We start from the raw sequence: 21,533 nt of genomic DNA on the forward strand, positions 1-21,533 counted from the left end.
TGCCTTCTTCTGACTTTGTCTTCAAACAAAGCTGTTTTTAGGATCACCAGCTGAGGAGGAGGAAGGCAGGCAGTAAGCTTTATTGAACCTGAAAACCGCTGTGGGAGTCTGTAAGAATGATAGCAAAGTCTGAGGGGGAAGCATAAGGTGAAGCAGGGACACGGGTACCCCTGGTACTTCATTTCGCATACACCCATCTCCCTCCCTGCTGCCAGGCCAGGTTCCTGTCGGAGAGCCGCTTGCTCATGGCTTGCCAGCCCCGGGGCAACTGCCTGCCACAACCTGCGAGGCAGGGTGTGCGGCTGCCCCGCTCCTGCATCCAGCTTGGTGCAGCCCATGGGTGCACCAGGTCCTGTCCTCGCCTGCTCTTTGGGCACTCTACTGCCCAGAGAGTGATAATCTGTTGTCCTGCTCCTAGGAAAGCTCGTGCAAGGGTGCCGGGTGAGCAAAGTTGGTAAGAAGACACCCAGCGAAGGCAGATGAACTACTGGCATTTGCTTCTTTACAGTTGGGAAAAGGCAGCACGTGCTCTGCTACCATGCAACGACAGTTGTGCGAGAACTGCTCCTGCTCCCCCAGGCTTCGGAGGAAATGAGATCACAGGCAGTTTGTGTTACGGGCATGTGGGGGGCTATTTGGGGGCTCTCATTTCAAAAGCGATCAGTGGAAGCCTCAGGACTAAGCTACATAGCAAGAAGCTGTGTTTTGTTTCAGGTCATGGAGAAGACTGTTTAAATAATAGGAAATTTTTGAAAAGCCATCGTATTTCAACCTTGAGCTAGGTCAGAGGCCTGCAAAGGGTTAGGAAAGATGCTCATCATTTTGACTTGGGCCTGTTCAGGCCTTTAAAAAAAAACAAAAACAAAACCCAAAAACCAAACAAAAAAATAATAAATAAAAAAAACCAAACCAAAACATAACAGTGGAGGAAATAGCATTTGCCGTTAGGAAACAAAACCATGAATCCAAGGAAAAACAGAGGTGGTGGTTGAGTCCCAGGAGGAGAGGAGGCAGCTATGGTGGCAAAACAGAATCATTTCCATGCAATATTTATTTAGAAGAAATAATACATGTGTTGAAATTCTCAAATGTTCTATTTTTAAGATGCCATTTATTTAATAGTTGAAAACCCTACTTACATGGAGATAGAGATCTCTTCTGTAACTGAAAGTCAAAGTCTGACTGCAATGTCATTGTTTTTGGTTTTGTCCTCTCCCCTCCCTCTTGGTTCCCATTATAAATCTGTACATCTTAAACTTATTTTAGGGATGTATGTCCCTTTTGTAAACAACTTTTTCTGCCCTGTGTGTGATGGAGTTTCCAAGATGGTTGATTCATTCATATGGGGAAATAAACAATAAATGAAGTAGCCTATTTGTTATGAGTTGTTGCAAGAGTCCTCATGTTCTCAGCTTCTTGTAGAGAAATTGTAATTTGCCTTTTCTCTCTGAATGGTCTTAGTGTTTCCCTTCTGAATGAGGTTTAAGCATGAATTTCTGTACAAGAAGCCTCTGTTTCAATTGCTCCCCTGTTTATTGCCCCTTGCCCTTTCCTGTAGGAACACGAATGTGTGCAAATCTAGATGCTCAGAGTGGCAGGAGGGTCACGACTCAAGAAATCTGCCTCCTATCCTCCTGAAACAGATTCAAGGAAGACTGTGCTGGGGTCAGCCGCTGACAGCCAGCAAAGCCTGGCTCTAAGCGCTTGCTGACAGGAAAATCCCATGGATTGGTTTCATGCAGGTGAACAAGTTAAATAAGAAAACAAGGAGACAAGGCACAAAAATAGTAGTTGAAGCGTACTGCTCCATGTTTGCCACAAAGGTGCTGCAGGACTCGGTGCTGGGAGGAGAGTCTGCTCAGGTCTAGTTCACGGATACATTTCTAAAGTGCTGCAAGGAGGAATTCCCTTGGGTAATCCTGCAGGATTTCATGCCCCGTGGTAGCTCTGCTTCTCATTGGTTGTGCAAGGTGATCTCTTTGCAATGGCCTTACACTTCTTGTTTGGGGCTTTTCCCACTTTTTGTTTTATGTCGGGCAATGTAACTGTTTCTTGGAAGAATGATTTTTGCATCTCTCTATGCACTATTGTGATATAATTTGTGTGTATAATTCAGGTCCTTTCTGCAACAGGCATTGCACCTAAGTTGTTTGCTAATAATGGATGTGGTTTTCTAATGTAGTATGTAAATTGTAGACGACACTGAAACCTGTTTTAATACCCGCTAGATATGTTGCTGTTACAGATGTTGTACATAGGAATGTACACTTTTTGGGGGTCAATGCACTTTTTCACTGCATGCTTAAAATCCCAGTGGCAAAATTGGTATTGAAGTAAGAATAAAAGGAAAAAACATCTAGTTAGTCATAAAAAAAGAAATGTGAAACATCCCCAGATGAGCATCTGGTGGGATTTTTAGCTACAGACTAGACAGGAGGAGCTTGGTGGTGCGTTTGCTCAGGCGAGGTGGGACTGGGACTCAGTTCATTGCCATCAATTAGTCTTCCAAGTGGCATGAAACCAGCTTGGCCCCAGGCTGGTTGCAAGATGCACAGAGGGTAAGAAGAGCATAGGAAGATAGCTTGTGGTTGTGGCCATACACATGTGGATTAAGCGTCTGTGACTTTTGTTCTGGTTTCAGTGGGGTGCGAGGCGTAGTTGGACATGAGCTGTCCTGTCTGCTGGTCAGGGTGGAGCTGCTTTTCCTGGGTTATTCGGATCCTCTGTCCCTCCATTTCCTTCCCCCTCCCACCCCAAAAGGCATGTTTCCCAGACTCCTTGCTTGGGGCAAAAGCAAGGAGGATTAGTTTTGGAGGTGGAGTGGAGATGGGGAGTGGAAGGGAGGGATGCAGAGGAAGGAGGTGCAACATGTCAGCAGGGGAGGTCATCCACAAGCCAGGGAGGGAGAAGCGGGAGAAGGAGGCCACAGGGCTGCAGCAGGCGTTGACCACCCCACTCAGATTTCTGCCTGGGGCAGCGGCCCACCCTGGGCTAAAACTGCCAAAAATATTTTGGGGTTGTTTTCCAATAATACTGTGGTGTTGTTTATTTATTTATTGAGCCTTTATTGACCAAACCTAATTTTGCAACCACATTTAATTTATTCTGAGATTTGTTATACATTATAGATTAGCTTGCTTTCTCTCTTTGGCTTGGCTTACCCTTTTCAGAGACAAATGTTATTTTTGGCAAAACAGCTGCATTAAAGTTGATTACAGTTTCTCAGCCCTATGCTGCTCTCCAAACACTAAAATAGCCCGTTGACAGCCTATGCTTGCTTTATATTAATTGCGCTTTTAGTAACCCCTGTCACTACCTGAAACCGACAGTGTTCCTGGGCCACCATCAGCATTTCTGATTGTGTTTCCTTAAACTTTATGTTCCTGAAATGAGGACTTGTGCATGTTGCAATGACAGCATGCGATCACTGCTGGTTTGCGATGTGTTTTGTCAAGCTACAGGGTTCCTGAAATTCCTGCTGTGTTTTTCTCCTCTCCTACTCAGTATTGCTGAGTTTAAGGTTTTCTTTGGGTCCAGTGTTTCATATCATAGCAAAATGGCAATGTTGTCCACTTCTGTTGAGCCAGCAAAACTGCATTCCAACCAATAGCTTTTTTCTGTTCACTTTCAGTATTTGAAGGCACGTACCAGCCCGTATGTGGTCTGTGGCAGCTGAAAGGTATTTCTGAAAGTTGCTCCAACTTGTGCAACTTTTTGCTTGTTACACATGAGGTGCAGCAGGCTCTGAACTTGCTCATGAACTCTCCTTGCTGTTCAGAGAAGAGCTAGTTAGGATTTGGTGTCAGGCTTTTGCTTTGTCTTGTTTTTCCAGGGGTCCCTGGGGAATGGGGTTGAGCAAGATGCAATCTGGAAAGGAGGGCAGGAGCTGAAGGTTTCACGGGTGGTATTTTCTTTGAGACGTGAATGCGTACGGTAGTGCTGTGGGTGCCAGTAGGGCTCGTGTCATCAGGTCTCCAGGCAGCACGTGAATTGTGGCGCACTGGTCAAACCACTGCCTGTCTGTTCAGCTGCCAGCCACTCTGTCCTTGCATTTCTAGGTTATTTCTGTGGGATTTCTATTTCAACTATTATCATACAGGGTTGGCTTTTTCTCTTTTTTTCACCCTGCTTTACTCATCATTTTCAAGCGTAAATAAAATCTGCAATTCTCAGTGAAAACGTCCTTAAAAATTAACTGTCAGGTTTCTTGAACACAGAACATTGGTCTTAAATCTGTTAAATGGTCCTCGTCCTGTGGGGAGTGACACGCTAGTCCTCCCCTCTCACAGCAGCTCTTCATGTGCTGGGACACAGGAGTGGCCTGGGCATGGGAGAGGTGCAAAGTGTTAGAGCCCCATGGAGAAATGAGGATGCCAAACCTCTTGCAAAATGGAGTCTCCAGTGGGAAAAGATGTGCAAATAAGTGAGAGGAGGAGACTGATGTGTTTGACTTCAGCACTGAATCAGCACTCTAAGGCTTCTGTGAATTAGAAGTAGCTGCCTTTTATAGTCCTTGAAAAAGACAAAAACCAGATCTGTGATACAGCTTAAAAAAAAAAAAAAAAGTAAAAAAAGAAAGAAAACCTCTCCAAAGAAATTGTGCCACAGATCTTTTGTTTGTTTGTCTTCTGTACTGAGGATGAATTGCTGCACGTGTGTGTGTATATATATATATATAAAAAAAAATTAAAATATGAATTTTGACTTGCTTGTCTTCAAGTTCTTCAGATGAAAGGGATGTTGGTCAAAATTGTAAAGATGAAATGAAAAACAAGCTGCCTGGGGAGGGGCAATTTCTTGTTTTCCTGATCTGAAGCTGAGATGTCTCACCCTCCCCCGTGCTTTGCTCACACAAAGTTGCACAAGCACAGCCGCTGGGTGCAGCTTTGCTCAGAGGTGAGGGTTGATGTGGCTGTGCAATGTGTGATTGGTATGTGGTTGAATTTCTTGAAATATTCAACAGCACGAACTTGCCACTGTCTTCACCTCATTGCCACCTTTTGAGGGAATATATCAAAATGGTGTGTTTCAAGTTTTTTAACCTTGAAGTTTGAAATTCAGGCGTCCATCCTGACGGCACCCTGATGCAGGGATTCATTTGTAAGTACTACTTCAGCAAAATATTCAAGCATGTTTCCAAATCCCATTTATTTTGCCTGAGACTGGGGCATGTTCTACTGGGCCAAGTGTCCTCCGGAGCTCTGGATACCTGGTACGTATGTATTTTCCTTTTTTTCCTTTCTCCTAATGACTGCATGCATAGTGGTCCAACGCTGCCTCTGTCTTCTGGTTGATAACATGAAAAAGAGAACAGAATTACTCTTCTGTTTTACCTGTTCATTTTGTCTGGCAGCTTTGACCTTCTTTCAGTGAGGAAAACTTTAATTAAGGGTGGTAACTAACCTTCTGCTAAAAACCAGTCATCAGTGGGCATGACTCAGCACCACACGCATGCAGAGGGATGAATCTCAGCCTGACCCCAAGAGTTGGACATAGCAGCAACCCAGCTAAGGACTCCAGCAGGGCTGTGCTGTGTGTTTCTGTGGCCACGGTCTTTACAGACCAAGGCAAGTGTATGCCCATATCAGCTTTCCTTTTTTCCTCTTGGACAGGCTCCACTGGAGGGAGTTTTGGCAAGCCTTGGAGTGGTGTTGGTGCCAGGTGAAATGGGCTTCATCTGAAAGCTGAAGTGCGTGTGTGTGCAGACGTTGCAAGCAGGAAAAGAGTGTGTGGAGCAGAGGAGCTGGTCCTCGGGAGGGAGTATGGAGTTGTAGATCTTTGATGGTAATTAGGTAGGATGGATTATTACAGTTAGCTGACCTAGGGGTGCTCCAGCAACCCATGTTGGGTAGGGAGTGATAAAAAGCAAGGAAACCAGCTGGGGGAAGCAGAGCCAGGTGTGAGGAGCTGGGAAAGGAAAAGGTAAGAGAGAGAGAGAGGCATGGTGGTCTCTTGGAGGTAAAAGGAAGACCTTGGGAACCAAACAGCAGTAGTGAGAGCAGCTGGGATGTCCACTGAGGACGGGAAGAAAGAAGGGCTGTTTGGCTCTGCTTTTCTATTCCTGTCCTTTCTGTCCTGCATTGACCAAGATTTTGGCTGGGGAGCTGGTAGCTGCTCATACAAAAGAAAAGTGAGAAGCGGGAGGAGACAGTTGCCATGTGGCGTAACGCGCGGTGACAACGTGACACCTAAATGCGATCATATTGGCAGCTGTAATGTGCCATTTGTTTCATCTGGCAGCCGTTCACTTGGAGGTCTGACTAGGACTGTGTCAGTACAGTGCATGGATTTGCAATTACTTTCTCCCAGCAGCCTGTGCTGAGTTAGGTGTGCTGACTTGCACTGTCCAATTTTTTTTTCTTTCTTGGAAAATGTGTGTAGGGGAAGATAATTTGCTTATGGTTCTTGGCCCAAGTTAAGTCTTACCCATCGAACAAATGAAGACACAAAAATGTTTCTCGTTGGCTATGTAACCAGAGCCAAGCCTCGCCACCACTCCCAGAACAGCTATAGCTGCATAGTTGCCTGCTTGGAGTATTAATTTTCAGGACCATTTATTTAATGAGTATCAGAGAAATTCTCCTGTGGGGCACTGCCAGGTAGCAGGGGCGCTTTAGAAGCCAGGCAGGCAGCCATAGCCATGCATGTGTTCTCTTCATCACAGCCCAGTGCACGTCTCTTACTATCTCTGTCCGGATGCTGGCTGCCGCACCATCTAACGTAGGTTGTGTGTACTCATTAAAAGATCAAGTTACCGTTTCAGTGGAAAACTTGCGGCAGGTATGTATTTGCATGGGCTTTTTGCTTGTATTGATGGAACACAACAACGCCTGCAGACCAGACAAGTCAGATGGCAGAAATTACATAGTTCCCTGTTGACTTTTTTTTTTTTTTTTTTTTTTGTGCTGGAACAGCTTTAAAATGAAACTGTCTGGAATCCAAGGAATTGCGTTGAAATGCTGCAAAGTGACAGAAACACCAACCATGCTGACAGCCAGGAAAGAATTACAAATACAAGTTTCATCTCCTGGCTAGGAGTGCTTTTGCTTTGCTGCCAGTTCCAGTTGAGAGAACATGCAAAGGTTTAGAAAACAAACACAGATGTGATAAAAGCAGCCAGCAAAAAAAATTAAGTGGAGCATCTGGAATAAAGTACTTGGGTTTGCAAAACTGTGCACTGCAGCGATGCTGAAAATAGTTCTAAAAGCAGTTTCAGCCTAAAAAGCTCTATTTAACTGTGGGAGTAATCTGGAGTTATGGACTTTCCAGGCATTTGTTCTAATTAAGCTTGGACAGGTTAATTGGCTGAATTTTTATCGCCTGATGACAACTTGTTTGTAAAATGAATCTCGGTGTCATTTTGTGTTGGAGCTGTGGTCCCATCATACAAGATCATACTGAGCATCCTGCAGCTGTCTTGGCAAACAGCGGACACACGGAAAACGAGGTAAATGCAACCACTTCTGTTACTCATTGTGGTTCAGGGCAGTTACGTTGGGCTGGAGCTGTTGGGAAGCTGCGTAATCAGTGTTGCATTCTGAGCACTCAATTTTATCTTTAACAAACCTTTATTTAGTCAGGAGTTTCCCTGAGTCAGCGAGGCCTGCCCCCCATTCCTCAGTGTTTGCTGTTTGTAAATGCTTTTGCCTGTTGACTTGAATTTTCTCATGCAGCTCGTTTCCAACACTTAGAAGAGATGGAATCACTCCGGAGTGAAAATGTTGTTGCAAGTGGAGGTAAGACACAGAACTGAAGTCATGCAGTCAGGACGTAGGAAGGAAGCCTGATTTTAGTTAAGTTCACAGAAAAGTTCAGAGCAGCAAAGCAATCTTGTAAAATTTCCTGGGGCTTTGATAATCTTATTGCTGCTGGTCTGCATCTCTCTTGCTAGCACTTGAATGCAGTCGGATTGAGCATAAAGAGGCTGTTCAGCCTGAGTGTTGGTTTCGGAATCTGCTGCCAGTCATGCTTTTATTTAATTACCTTTCCACTGCTCTAAATAAAGAAGTGTCTTTCCAGATCACAAGCAAGAGCATTTCCTTGATTTTGATGAATCAATTGCTTCTGACATGTTCAGTCTGCCCTACATGAGTGCATGCTACCTGGGTTAAGAACTCTGACACTGGAATAACTGCTCCCAGATCCCACCCCACCTGAAGGAAGATCCTGGAGACAGACACAGGATCCCTCCAGTGCCTGGCTGGGGTCATTGTTACCTCCTGCTTCCATGCAGCAGCCCGAGGCCGTTGGTTGATTACCTGTTGGTTATGTGGCATAAATAGAAGTGTATGCAAAGCCCTCTGCGAAGGCTTGGTTATTTGCTGGGCTGCATCCCCCTCTACAGGCAGACATTTCAGTGAAATAATTTTCTCTCAGCTGGTATTCAGCAGGAGGAAAGTCTGTAGTCTTTCTGATGGGAGTAAGAATGCATGCATATATTTTGTTTACGTTTTAAAATATGCAAGTAGCATGTGCATCACCTTCTGAAGTCTTCTGTCCGCATCTGAATATTTCAGCAGAATGTCTAAGCCAAACAGTTTTGCTGCAAGCATGGCTCTATTAGGAATGAGATGCCTTTGGGGAAGAGCAATATTAAAAAGTATTCAAAGCTGTGAAAGTATAACCAAATTCTCACAATCCACTTTGAACGTAAATAATAAGATACGAATTTAAGATTTTATTGAAAGGACGTATTTTACAAAATTGAAATAAACAGTAATACATGCAAGATCCTTGCATCATCATGGTGTTACGGCATGTCCTGAAAAAAATACCATCAGAAATTACTATTTTAATGTAGTGATAAGAAATCTAACTTAAAGGGAAATCTTTGTCTTCGTATTGATCTTCCATAAATAAAAGTGCCGAGATGAAAACTTCCTGAAGACAAACACGGCTGTGGAAGGCACAGCAGATGATGCGCTGCCCTTGGCAGCGGTATGGTTTGGGAAGAATTGCTCCAAGTCCTGAGGTGAGGAGCAGCGTCATGCTTGAGGGCTGCTGTGGGGCAGCAGGAGAGCTGAGATGGGGAGGCAGCGTGTCCCAGCACCTGGGGCGGCAGCAGGGTGGACAGGCAGCAGGGTGGCTGGTCAGCACTGGCTGCACACACATGACTGGAGATGCACGGCCAAGGGGGCTGGTCAAGAGTGGTCCAGAATCTGGTCCTGCTCTTCCAGGAAGCCCGTGACATGGTTAAAATCAGCAGGCCGGGAACTTTGATGTAACTGTAACCACACGCGAGTCTTCCAAAATTATTTTTTCTTTGTGTTTAAGGGAGGTACTCATAGACACCTTCGGGTTTATGATTTTTATGGGTGAGGTCAAGGATACAGGAAAAACATCATTAACAGAAGCAGTAACAATTCCACATTTGGGATGAGACGTGCATCATGTTTAGATGCAATGATTTCATGAGCCTGAATGTTTAAAGACTTTGCTATTGCAAATCCCGAGTTTACTTTTAAATTAGAAGAGGCAGTGGGAGTGAGGGCCTGCTGCCACTGGAGGGCTGCCTCCCCACGGGGAACCAGGGCAGGCTGCTCTGTTTCCCCAGCCTGGGGGAGGTTACTTTGTTACCATTATCCTGTCGCCAGTACTGGAAGAAGAAAAACGAGTTTGCTGGCATTAAATCACAACAGCTTTATATGCAGGTAAGTCATTACGGTTTGTTGCCACAGTAATCCTATACTTTTTTTTTTTTAATATACTTTGACATCATTATCACATTTCCAGCAAGTGTTCCTAAAAACAGTTCTGCACAAAATATTTGTAGTTCTGGTGCCATCTAAGATTAATACTGTGGACACCACTATACTGGCAACAGGGTTGTTCCTTGTAAACCTTTTTGGCAGTTTTCCTGCCAGCCCTAAAAGATATGCCTCCAGAAGCCTGAGCACAAATGTTGGGGGGCAGGGTGCACAAACTGAAATACAACAGAAGTGTCTGTCTCACGATTGTCTTCAGCCCTAGTATAGTTTGACTTCCAGCTACAGGGTTGGCAGCAGAGCTCCTCCCACACTGTACAGAATCCCAGTGCATTTGCTGTACCCTTAACGTGCTGAACACACACGCCTCCCTTTGGTGCCTGGAAGGTGATTGCTGTCAGTGTGGTCCAGATGTGTGAGTTACAGGTTGTACCTGTGGGTGCTAGCACTTTCCCACCAAGAGGAGAAATGTATCAGCTGGCAAGCAGCACTGCCAGGCTACTTGGTTTCATGGTCAGTGTTACTTTGTGGAAAACTTGCCTTTTTTTTTTTCTTTTTTCATTTTTTTTCCTTCTTAAGTTTTCTCGTTAGCTAGGACATCCATAGAAGAACCTGTCTGCTTCCAGAGAGGGAACCTGCACCTCTTCTTTCCACCCCTCCTAGCAAGATCAAGAGCCACAAGGGTGACCACATCCTCGCATGGGGACAAGGGCAGTAGCAGGGTGGTATGGCTCATGGCTCTAACGCAGGATTTTCCCTGCTGATAAAGGCTTCCTGTTGAGAATTACACTCTGCAGAAACCAAAAATACTCAAATGCTTCCCCACAGTAGCATGCTCCAGTCATACTATAAACAAGGTGCTTTGAAGTACAAATGTTTTATTGCAATGTTTCATTATTTACAGTACCATTCACTTTGACCCTGGGTGCTACCAAAGTGCAAGCCATTTGAAACAGAAAAGCTAAATTATGGTAACTCAACAGCAAAACATGACTATGCCTTATGCTCGTACTGTCCTGCCTCTCACCTGGTACTGAATGCAGAGAAGTTTGCTGCTCTCCCTAGTCACTTGTAACAACCTGGTAACGTGAAACTTTGGTCACAAAGGATTGTCAGTTGTTGGTCTGTTCAAGGTGATGCCAGAACAAGAATCTGCAGTCTTTCCAGCTGGACTTTACGTGGAATTCAGGGTGTCTGACTGCATAACAAGATGTCTTTGTACACAGCCTTGTCAACTTCCTATTTCAATTTTTGATGTAAGAACTGGTGAATTTCCAATTCTTTTTGTTGCTGATTCTCTTTGGTTGATGTAAGCTTTAAGTCATCTACCTGTTTTGAGGCTAGATCCTTCTGGCTTAACTATCTTAAAAAGAGCCAGTACCTCTAGAATTACCACAGAGTTGCTACTGGAAACTGAAATTGGACATGCCATCTTCTAGAGTTGCATTTAAAGGTCTTTACAGAATACTGCAACTTTTATTATGATGTTTCTATTTCATATGAAAACGGTGATTCAGACACCACTGAAGCCTACATTTTCAAACACTGTGTCATCTCAAAGTAGGACAAATTACACTGGTTACTTCAGGAATGACCTCTCAACAGAAAGTTGCCTTTTGGGGGGGTAGTTACTATAAATTTTTTTGAAGACTTGAAACTTCCAGTATTCCAGTGGCTAAACTCAGGTCAAGAATTTTTTTCAGCTTTCTAACAAGTGTGTTAGCTTGAGAAAGTACTTTGAAAGACAGGTTTCAGACTAAGTACCTGCAATTGCCACTGCTGCCATAAGTCCCTTGGGAGGTGGGCAGTGAACTTCTCTGCTCCAGTTATCTTAGTGTGCAACAGGGTTATCATTACCTTCTAAAACTTGAGACACTTTGTGTTTTGTGTTACAAAGCTCTTGTACAATTAGGAAATGTTTAAGACTACATTCCTGAAAATAAGTTATATTAAATGGCACTCAAGTCCTCCAGAAAACATGTAGCGGGGCTGTTGGGTAAGGCTCAGCAGTCCTAACTGCCGCGCTCTCACCTCACCCCATGCCTGGTTTATGGTTCAATAATGAGTCCTTGCAACAGCTGCCTCAAATGATTTTGAAATTGCAACTTCTTAAAAATGGGATGATTGCAGCTCTTGGCAGGTCTTCTCCTGTAAGTCCCACTTTTATTCCATGTTTTCACAGGCTTTTCTGTATCACTATTGATAGAAAGCCACCAAAAGCTTTACAGTTGCAGAAGGTAACATTTTCACAAAGAAAATGTGCTGGTTTTATTTCTTAACCTACCGTACAAAACATGGTGTTTAAAAGCTCTGCAGTGCCTCCCTACTATCATTCTTCTGGAATTTGGAGGAGGCAGCAGAGCTCACATGCAGTCAACAACGTTGCTGGATCCTTGGCCCACATCCCGGACCTGGCTGCTGAGACAAGAGCACACAGCCACGCCTGCCCCTGCCCTGCAGTGTGACACAGAGCCGACGAGTTCCCATCTAAGAAGACGGCAGAAGAAAAAAAATAAAAGTAAGTTCCTGTCCTTTCTGAGCAACCTGAAAGTATTTCTTTTCTGTGTCTGAAATTCTATTATACAGCCTAGCTGTTTACTGTGCACAAAAATACACCCTGCTAGTTTATTCTTATTTCTCTGGTAAATTTAGTGCAAAATCAGACTGAAACAACCAGAAGAATGTAGATTCTTATTGAATGAAGGGAAGAGGGCAAGGGATGGAGAGGAGGAGGAGGTGCTTAAATATTTACAAGAACCTAGTGGCATAAGCAGCACTCCTGCATCACTAGTCATGGATATTACTCAATTATGACGAGGAAACAACAGAGAAACTCCTGCTGCACACTGTTTCTATTATGTTGTGTTTTCATATAGGCAAATTTCATTGTCTTACTAAGCCAAATAGAAAAGTTTAAATTACCTATTCACTATGGGATCAAATGCTTCCACTGTATTCAGGTACGTGTTGCCATTATGACCTCCAACTGCAAAAATTTTACCCATCAGTGTCGCTATGCCAACGCCACCCCTCGGAGTTGTAAGCTCTGCTACATATTCCCATTTGTTACTGCGTGGGTCAAACCGCTCCACTGAGCTCAGTGGAGAGTTGTCATCAAAGCCACCTGCAAAGAATCATCACATTATCAGTTCTTAGCCACTCCTAGTGCTGGTGATATCCAAGACTGGCATTATCATGCTATTCTCAGCATTCAGTGGGCTAGTGTCCAGCTCTATTTCTTTACATGAATTTTACAAGTTCCTAAAAATTAACAGCTCTCCCTCCTGTATCACCCAGAGTGACAGTTTTCTTCTACTCAAGTTGCAAGGAGTGGTATTTCTCTTATTTTTCTCCTTGAATTCATCTTACACATAGTTATAATGAAACAGCTTCTAATTTGAAATAGAAAAAAACCCTAAGACCAGTAAAAGGATGGTCCTGATCTTATTTTGGCTTAAGTAAAACACATTCTTGCGTTGTTTTCAAATTACAGCATTGCTGAATACTTGAGTAGGAAAAAAAAAATCCTCAAGTAAGACTTCAGTGATGCATTCCCCTTGCTGGGGCAGCTGTCAGATGAGCATTTTACTTGAAACTTTTGAAATCACTTATTATAATAGACAAGGCAGAGCTCTGCAACCTATTACTACATCATACCTACCTGGCACCTTCCCCCCTCAGGAGAGCAGGTAAATGCAAGGTAGAGCAGAACAAGACAGGCCTAGGACAACAGGCTGTGGAATAAGTATCATCACCATGTGAAAAAGCTACTGTCGTCTACACTCAAAATGGAACTAGAGTGCTTTAGAAGTGCATGAACTTCAGAATAATTTTCCTAAAAGGAAACTCAAGATTAGTGAGTCTCGAGAGGATTTTCTATATAGACATACTGTCCTGAACAGTATAGGCCACCCTAAAGGTGGGTTAGGAATGGCTTTTTATTTCCTCACTAACATACCTTGGTTTAAGCATGCCCTGGTTGTGCTTGCTTTCTTCTCCTGCCCAGGAACACAAAGTACAGGTCAGGTCTATCTGTTCCCCAGTTCCTCTAGCAAAAACAGCCTCTTCCAAATACCAGTACTTGGCAGAAACAGCACTACAAAATGTCACATCCCTACTCACCAACAACATACAAGCAGCCATGGAGCTCGCTGACACCATTGCCAGCTCTTCGCTGACCCATCTCTTTCACTTCTGTCCACTTATCCAAATGGGGATCATATTTCTCCACACTGGAAAGAGATGCTACACCATCATTGCCACCCACAGCATAAACATGGTTCTGGAAAACAGTTGTATAGAGAAAGATTATTTGTCATGTATATGTATTTACTCATAAGCAATGTTAGAATGATAGGAAAACATGGTATATCCACACATTGCTAATCATTTAATTTATTTAATAATTCCAACAACAGACTTAATTATCCAACAAATTGTAAACGCCATCTTCCAGTTGAAGAAGTGAAAAAGTTACATAGTGTTGCAGACATCTTGCAGATTATATATGGTGAAGGGGGTTAAAGTGCAGATGCATTCAGTACTTTTAAACATAGTAACCATGACAAACCAGAGTCTTCTGAATGAGACCTGAAGCATTAGCTTGATGTTGTTAGAAGGGTCCTGGTCCTTGCTCCCAGTACCTCAAGTACTGTTGAAACAGGGAGCGCGGTTCAATTTGCTATGAGTATTATCCTAAATACCTCACCTTTTGCACAGTTCCATAGAATTTTGATGACCGGAGGTGCTCAGACCCACCAGGTGCATTTTGTTTGAAATCCTTGTGTTCCACTTTGTAAAAGCAGATTTGAAAAGCAGGTCAGTTCCTCAGTTGGCCCTGACTTGGGAGGAAATAGTCACTTACCACAAGGGCTACAGAGCCGACTCCTCCCCTGGGAGTGTTCATTGGGGCAACTGCACTCCATCGATCAGAATCAATGTCGTATCTTTCCACATCGCTGAAGCAAGTGTTGTCATCCAAACCTCCTATTGCATAAATGGGGCCACCAAGGGAGGCAAGAGCAATTCCTCTCCTAAGAAAACCATAGGATCAATACCTCAGTGCAAATCCTTAAGGAAAGGGAATGGGAAAGACGGATCAAGTGTCTGGCACCTGTTTTAAACTATGGGGAAAAAGTAATGAAAATTTTAAAAGTGAAGTTTATAATAAATAATGACCAGTAACTGTGGCTGGCCCTCTGCACGCCTGTATCAGTCTTGCAGCTTTATCCTGAAAGCCTTTTGTATGTTTGCAGCCTCCCATTAGAGGGACTCTAGAGTTTTATCTGTACTTCACCTCAGCTTTCTCAGGCACCTGTTTGTTAGGACTGCTGCAGCTAGAATTTTTTTAGACTGCAAAAAGACAAAGCTCCTGTTTAAAAAATAAAAAAAAAAATAAAGGTGGGGTGCATGTAATATTGTTTTGACTGAATGTCACCTAAGGCCCAAGTCCTCTACTTACATGCTTGGAGATATGAGATTGTCTTAGTTATTTGATATCTCTGTCTTGGTACTTAATTTTACACCTCCTATCTTGTTGTACTGAATCTGATGGGGAACCAAAACCTGCTGGTTTTAACTGGTATAGCTGCTGCTACAATTTGGGAATGATTTTTTGGGGGGTGAGATTAATATATATGAAAAGGCAAACCTGAGCTGGATATTAGATGACAGAACTCTAGCAAGATTTAATTGCAGTTTCTTCCATTCTGTTATTTTCTATTAAGTCTGTGTTAAAATAGCTATCGGATTTTTTTCTACTGAATCTGCTAATATGAAAGTACAGTCACTACTACGAAATGAAAAGTATGGTCTAGAATGGAGTTATTAAGTGAATGGAGCATTAAGTTTCTGTTTTAACTACCAAGACAGGTGATTTACTGTTTCACTGAGAACATTCTTGTCTCATTACACAGAGGGCAGGTTCACAGATACCTAAGCAGGAGCAAGGGAGGCACAATCTTTCTACTCAGCTGTCAGCATAGACACCATCAATGGTGGCAGTTTTTTGTCAACTAAGTATTCCAACACCACCTCGGTGAATGGGAGGAGTGGAGTGTAGCCAAGGCATGGCAGCCCTTTCATTTACCAAGGTAGCGAGTAAGAAATGTCACAGAAGTCTAGGACTGATGTTTGCCAAAAATATGCCCTGGGGTGGTGGCATGACGGAGGGAGGAAGAGGAGCAAGAAGCCACTTCCAGGAGTGTGGGTCTTCTATTTTGATTAGGTCACAGCTACAAATAATTTTAGGACTTGGCCAAACTCGGTATTTTACTCCTACTTGTACATGATGCTTTTAGAAACAACAAATAACAAAATGGAATGTAGAATTATGGAGGCTGATTTAAATGACAGCAGAAAAAAAAAATACAGATCTGTGAGTCCAGTAGCTCCTTAAAAGAATCTTAAATGTCAAAAGGCAAGAAAAATCCTCAATCTGACTGTCAGTGTTTTAGTGCTCCTGGCCTTTTGTGGCAAGAACATAGGCAGCTATTGTTTCCTGGGCATGAAATATTTCACTGTGCATGTTCTGATGGCAGTTATCTTGCTCATTCTTAAAAAGAGCAGAAAACCCACAGAACCAGTTAATCAGTTTCAAGTTCTTTACTGGGCACAGCAGAAAGGCCCTAGATGTCAGAATGTAAGCACAGCTGGAGTAGAAGAGCTCTCTGCTCCAGAAGCCAGCCACACTGCGCCCCCCCCCAAAAAAAAAAAAGAAAAAAAGAAAAAAAAGAAAAGGATAGAGCAACAAAAGAAAGCCAAAGCATAAACATAACCAATGTTACCAGCCAGGGCCTCTCCCTAGAGAGAGGGATTATGCAGTTTTGCAGTGAAATATTACGTTACACACAACTTTGTGTTTGTGCAAATATGTGATGTATGCAAGTATGTGATGCAGATTTGTGTTTGCTTTACAGGTGGTAAATAAAGGTGTCTGATAGCATAAAGCCCCAAACTAGGAAAACAAATTTCCTAAAAATAACACAGTTTGGGAACCCAAATAAAGACAGGACAGACATGATGTTTTTCAGCATCAGCAAGAAATGATACATCACAGACTAGGACTTATATTTTGGATCATGAGACGGGTACCTCTTTGTGTTCATTGATGCCTTCATCATCCACTTGTTTGTGAGAGGATCAAATACTTCCATGCTTCCTAAGTGTTCATTTCCATCATGCCCACCTACTGCGTAGACTTTACCTGAAACACAAACACATCTTTTGGTACAGAGATTGCTTGGCAACATTTCAGTTTTCATTTATGCAATATCCCTGCCTATGTGAAGACAAAAGCTCAAACAAAGGTTAAAGTTTTCAAATGTTTTCAATATCAGGATTTTAATAAGTACAGACTTTATATTTTTACATGCTGTACTCAACCAGAGATCTGTTCTAACATGAACTTAGACAAAGCTTGAGATACGTAGACAAAAGATCTTCCCATAACTTCAGTCCTGCAGGTCAGATCAATTTTGGACATTTGTATCAGTCTCTCCAGATTTTCTATGGGGATATAAAGATACCTGTTCTGCTGCAGCAACACGGGGGCTACCATGTACAAGGAAAATTTGCATCATGGGTGCTAAGCTGCTCTAGATTGCACAGACGTGGTTTCAGAAGATGGAGACCCAAAAATAAAGGTAGGTCTGCTCTTGGAAGAGTTATGGTCTTAGTGACTTGCCTGAACGGATTTAAGTATGAAGGGAGATAGCAAATGCTGGGCGACTCTGCTGTGTAAGGCTGTTTCTTTATAAATGGAATAAAAAAAATTCAATTGCCTATTAAAGCAAGCGGCTATATACAGTTCATAGAATAGTTTGGGTTGGAAGGGACCTTTAATGATCATCTAGTCCAGCCCCCCTGCAATGAGCAGAGACATCTTTGACTAGATCAAGTTGCTCAGAGCCCTGTCCAACCTGACTTGGAATGTTTCCAGGGATGGGGCATCTACAACCTCTCCAGGCAACCTGTTCCAGTGTTTCACCACCCTCACTGTAAAAAATGTCATCCTTATATCTAGCCTAAATCTATCCTCTTTTAGTTTAAAACCATTACCCCTTGTCCTATTGCTACAAGCCCTACTAAAAAGCTATCTGCAGGCTGAACAACCCTAACTTTCTCAGTTCGCAATAATGTCTTTTCAGTAAGCATGCTCTCAGATCATTTCAGAATCAAAAACCCCTTCATGAAGAAGAAGCTTTGCTAAACTGAAGAATATCCAACAGTTAAGCCATTGCAAGACAGGTTTATTTAGTAGAAGTACCAATTCCAGCAAAAGGAGCAAACAAGTGCCTTTTGAATAGGGTTGCTTGAATAGGGTTACTGACCTCCCACAGAGATCACACCCACGTGCCTTCTCCTGCTGTTCATTTCAGGGCCGAAGAACCAGTTGTTTTTGCTGATAGAGTAACATTCAATGCTGCGAAATGGATCACCTGATCCACCTCTACCACCAACACAGAACAGCACACCTGAAGAAGACAAAACGGGTTTCCAGAAAACCAGCAGGAAGATGGCAGATAAAGTTGTATAGCAGAGTGAACTGAAAATTATGTAGTCCAGGAGAAGTGGTATTTCGCTTCAAGGGGCACAGTCATTGCCCTGTATAATTGGATGCTGGATTCTGGCCTTTGCTTGGCATGATGCTATGGCAATTAACTATCTATGCTCTTGCAAAAACAATGCATATTTTAAATATGCTTTTTGTGATTTTGTTTAGGGTGATGAACAGATTGTTTGTTAAAGATAACAAAGTAAAAATTAGGATTTGCAGTCTAATATTCATCAGTCACTTTTGGTGTAGGTTAGCCAAGGAGTTTAAAAGTTAGCTCAACCTTCTCACACCAACAGATAAGTGTCCACTGTTTTTGATATAACTTTGAGCATACTGCCTGGTCATAACATACTTAACAGTTCTAGCTTTAATACAGATAGAGCCGATCATGACAAATAAATAATTCTTCAAAGAAAGAAAATGACTGCTAACGTTCTGCTAGGAAAAAATGCAGCACGTTTCCTAATTCCCAGAGGTATACCATGGCTTTCACAATTTTGCATTAAGTCATTAACAACCATTTATATCAAGCTATCTAAGCCTGCACAGATGCACCACCTTTTCTCCACACTCCTTACTGGATAATCAGACACACATTTAATTACCAGCAGTCTGCTTCCTTGGTGTTGTGCGAATGGAGTACTCAAAGTCTGGCACTGCCCTGCTGCTCAGGTGAAGGTGGTAGTTTCTTGCTTCATCCAGCAAATCCCTACATTTTAGATTCTGCTTGACAATCTCTTCCTTTGCCACAACACCCATAAGGAAACAAATGGGCAAGAGAGGCAGCCGTGCCTGACAGAAATGAACACAGTTGGAGTAACTGGCTGAACTGACTGAGTCTCACCATTTACAGTGATGCACGCGTAACAGATGGCAGCTTCTGAGCCAGCTGCCAGCCCCACACTCTTCACTAAAAAGAGCAGCTTTCATTTTTTTTTTTTTCCAGAATAACAGTGATATGAACAGTTCTTTTTAGTGACAAACGTTTGCTACAACCATTTGCATTTAAGCAGCAGTGGAGAACTGTCCCTTGGCCCAGGCTGAGCAGAGGAAGAAGTGCCGCTGCCTGTACTGCAACTGCGCCTGCCTGGCGTGACACAGGCAGCATCTGTGACTGTACCAGAATAGTCTGTGTCAGGTAGTCTGCTGAGGGTATGAATTTTCAGCTCACTGCTGTACCAGCGTATAGAGGGCTTTTGCTAGAATGGTTCATTTTCTTTGGGTGGCAAGTCAAAAAGGAAACACTGTCAGCATGAACTAAGTGTCTATTAAGGAGGTATTGCTAGTGCAGTAACACCTTTCTCTAGTGTGGACTTGACAAGACTGCAGGATTAAAAAAAAAAAAGGTTGAGAGTTAATTGTTTCCTTCCTCAAATCCTTCCTGTGGTTCCCCAGAAGAGTGCTGGTGACCAGGCTGAGGAACAGAAGGCTTGCTCTGGGTAAGGCTACAGGTGGTCACTGCCCAGAGCAATCCCCAGTGACGGGGCAGATCTGAAATAAGGTCAGCCTCTCCAAGACTGCCTTGAAATGCCTTCCTCCCCACAGTCAATTTATTTCACCAAGCCTTTCCTTTGGCCTTGTGAGAGAAACAGTGAGGAATATGAAGTACAATCAGATGCAAAGGTGGGACAGGTGTTAGCGGGGGGGGACTGAAGTAAATCACCATCTGACTTCCTAAGGTTTGGAGTCAATGCTGTCAGGCAGCTCCCAGTTAGCTCAGCAGCAATGGTGAAGAAGTCCAGTATCTCTGGTGCTTCTCAGAGCAGCAGCATGGTGGTTTTAAATCGCTGACAAAGTGTCCCTGTCTTCACGTAAGCACGTGTCTCTACCACTTCTTCCTTGCCCACTCACTTTCAGTCCCACTTCTTCCTTTAGTGTGGCCCAGCTTATTTTAGGCTAATTAAAAGCACCACCGTAGCCCTGCTAATACTCATAAGGTTAGTGATGCGGTAAGAACTCAAGGCTCACAAATTCAGAACCTCATTATAACAGCAAAACCTGTATGGCTGATTATGATGTGGATAGTAACTGTCAAGAAGCCCAGTCATGTTTTCTGCCAGCAGTAATGTCCAAATCAACTGATGGCTCCATGTACTCTGGCAAATAACCCATGTTTACAGGAAGGCATTTACTTTTTCATTGCTTCATTCCAGACTCTGGTTTCCCTGAATAGAATAAAGCTGTTAATCATCTCATCTGCTAGCAAAACTGGGCAATAAAAATCAATCTTTTTTTTTTAATCTCAAATTATATTGCCTGTGAATTTAATTACAGTGTACTGAAGTGTTTTTTTGTACCTAAAACCTCATGCTAGTCTAGATGAAAGTGAACGTTTTTGGAAGACAGTTAATAAACACTTGTGATCTTTTACCAGGAAGTGTGAAAAATGATGCAAGAAGACAATGACAGCAGCATGTTAGTGCACCTCTTGTTACTCACATGATGCCAATATTAGCAATTCTGCTAAATGCAAAATATTTAAGTTGGAGTTCAGTGACAACTGAAACAGCACAGTTGATCCTACCTGCTAAGATACATAGGGCATTTTGCAGCACATGGCATGTACCCCCTCCTCCCCAGCACACGTTCTCCATACCTGTCTCAAATACTGTATTTTAAACTCCTATAACCAGCACATATGGAGCTTGAATAACTGAAGTAACTAACGTTTTGACAGGAGGAGGCCTGATGGGTGTTTAAATAAGTTCAGCTAGGTGACCTTTTGATACCTTCTTTCAGAAGCAGTGGATTTGCATCAAGTCTAGAGGATTAAACTCCAAACTCCTTTCCGATCCTACAGGTAACCAGCAGTGCTAGTCTAGTGAGCATTAAGGGGTCTAGCATATGCTTCTGTCCTGGTTTCAGCTGGGATAGAGTTAACTGTCTTCCTAGTAGCTGGTAAGGTGCTATGTTTTGAGTTCAGTATATGCAAAGAATGTTGATAACACACCGATGTTTTCAGTTGTTGCTAAGTAGTGTTTAGTCTGAAGGCAAGGATTTTTCAGCTTCTCAAGCCCAGCCAGTGAGAAAGCTGGAGGGGCGCAAGAAGTTGGCACAGGACACAGCCAGGGCAGCTGACCCAAACTGGCCAAAGGGGTATTCCATACCATGGGACGTCACATCTCGTATAGGAACTGGAGGGGGGAACAGCTCGGGGACTAACTGGGTGTCAATTGGCGGGTGGTGAGCAATTGCACTGTGCATCATTTGTACATTCCAATCCTTTTATTATTACTGTTGTCATTTTATTACTATTATCATTATTAGTTTCT

At 43.0% G+C, this 21,533-nt stretch overlaps 1 protein-coding gene and 2 long non-coding RNA genes across 3 annotated transcripts in view; 2 read left to right on the forward strand and 1 right to left on the reverse strand.

Moving 5' to 3' along the window:
* The window catches only part of LOC142033857 (uncharacterized), a 161,332-nt gene extending 150,892 nt beyond the window's left edge, over positions 1 to 10,440 (forward strand). The window contains exon 3 of the long non-coding RNA XR_012651364.1: positions 7,674 to 10,440. This is a non-coding gene — a long non-coding RNA (uncharacterized LOC142033857). The remainder of the gene's footprint in view (positions 1 to 7,673) is intronic.
* A 14-nt stretch (positions 10,441 to 10,454) lies between these two features.
* LOC142033844 (kelch-like protein 8) overlaps positions 10,455 to 21,533 on the reverse strand; it is a 16,338-nt gene continuing 5,259 nt past the window's right edge. Inside the window, exons 3-9 of the mRNA XM_075034339.1 lie at positions 18,867 to 19,053; positions 18,035 to 18,178; positions 16,797 to 16,908; positions 14,569 to 14,737; positions 13,827 to 13,986; positions 12,627 to 12,828; positions 10,455 to 12,191 (exon numbers count right to left, since the gene is read on the reverse strand). Coding sequence (XP_074890440.1) covers positions 12,068 to 12,191; positions 12,627 to 12,828; positions 13,827 to 13,986; positions 14,569 to 14,737; positions 16,797 to 16,908; positions 18,035 to 18,178; positions 18,867 to 19,053 — 1,098 coding nt within the window. The 3' untranslated portion in view covers positions 10,455 to 12,067. The remainder of the gene's footprint in view (positions 12,192 to 12,626; positions 12,829 to 13,826; positions 13,987 to 14,568; positions 14,738 to 16,796; positions 16,909 to 18,034; positions 18,179 to 18,866; positions 19,054 to 21,533) is intronic.
* LOC142033861 (uncharacterized) overlaps positions 16,823 to 21,533 on the forward strand; it is a 5,616-nt gene continuing 905 nt past the window's right edge. The window contains exons 1-3 of the long non-coding RNA XR_012651371.1: positions 16,823 to 17,347; positions 18,083 to 18,260; positions 21,001 to 21,061. This is a non-coding gene — a long non-coding RNA (uncharacterized LOC142033861). The remainder of the gene's footprint in view (positions 17,348 to 18,082; positions 18,261 to 21,000; positions 21,062 to 21,533) is intronic.

The sequence above is a fragment of the Buteo buteo genome, chromosome 1 (genome assembly GCF_964188355.1).
Source record: "Buteo buteo chromosome 1, bButBut1.hap1.1, whole genome shotgun sequence".
Taxonomy (NCBI): Eukaryota; Metazoa; Chordata; class Aves; order Accipitriformes; family Accipitridae; genus Buteo; species Buteo buteo.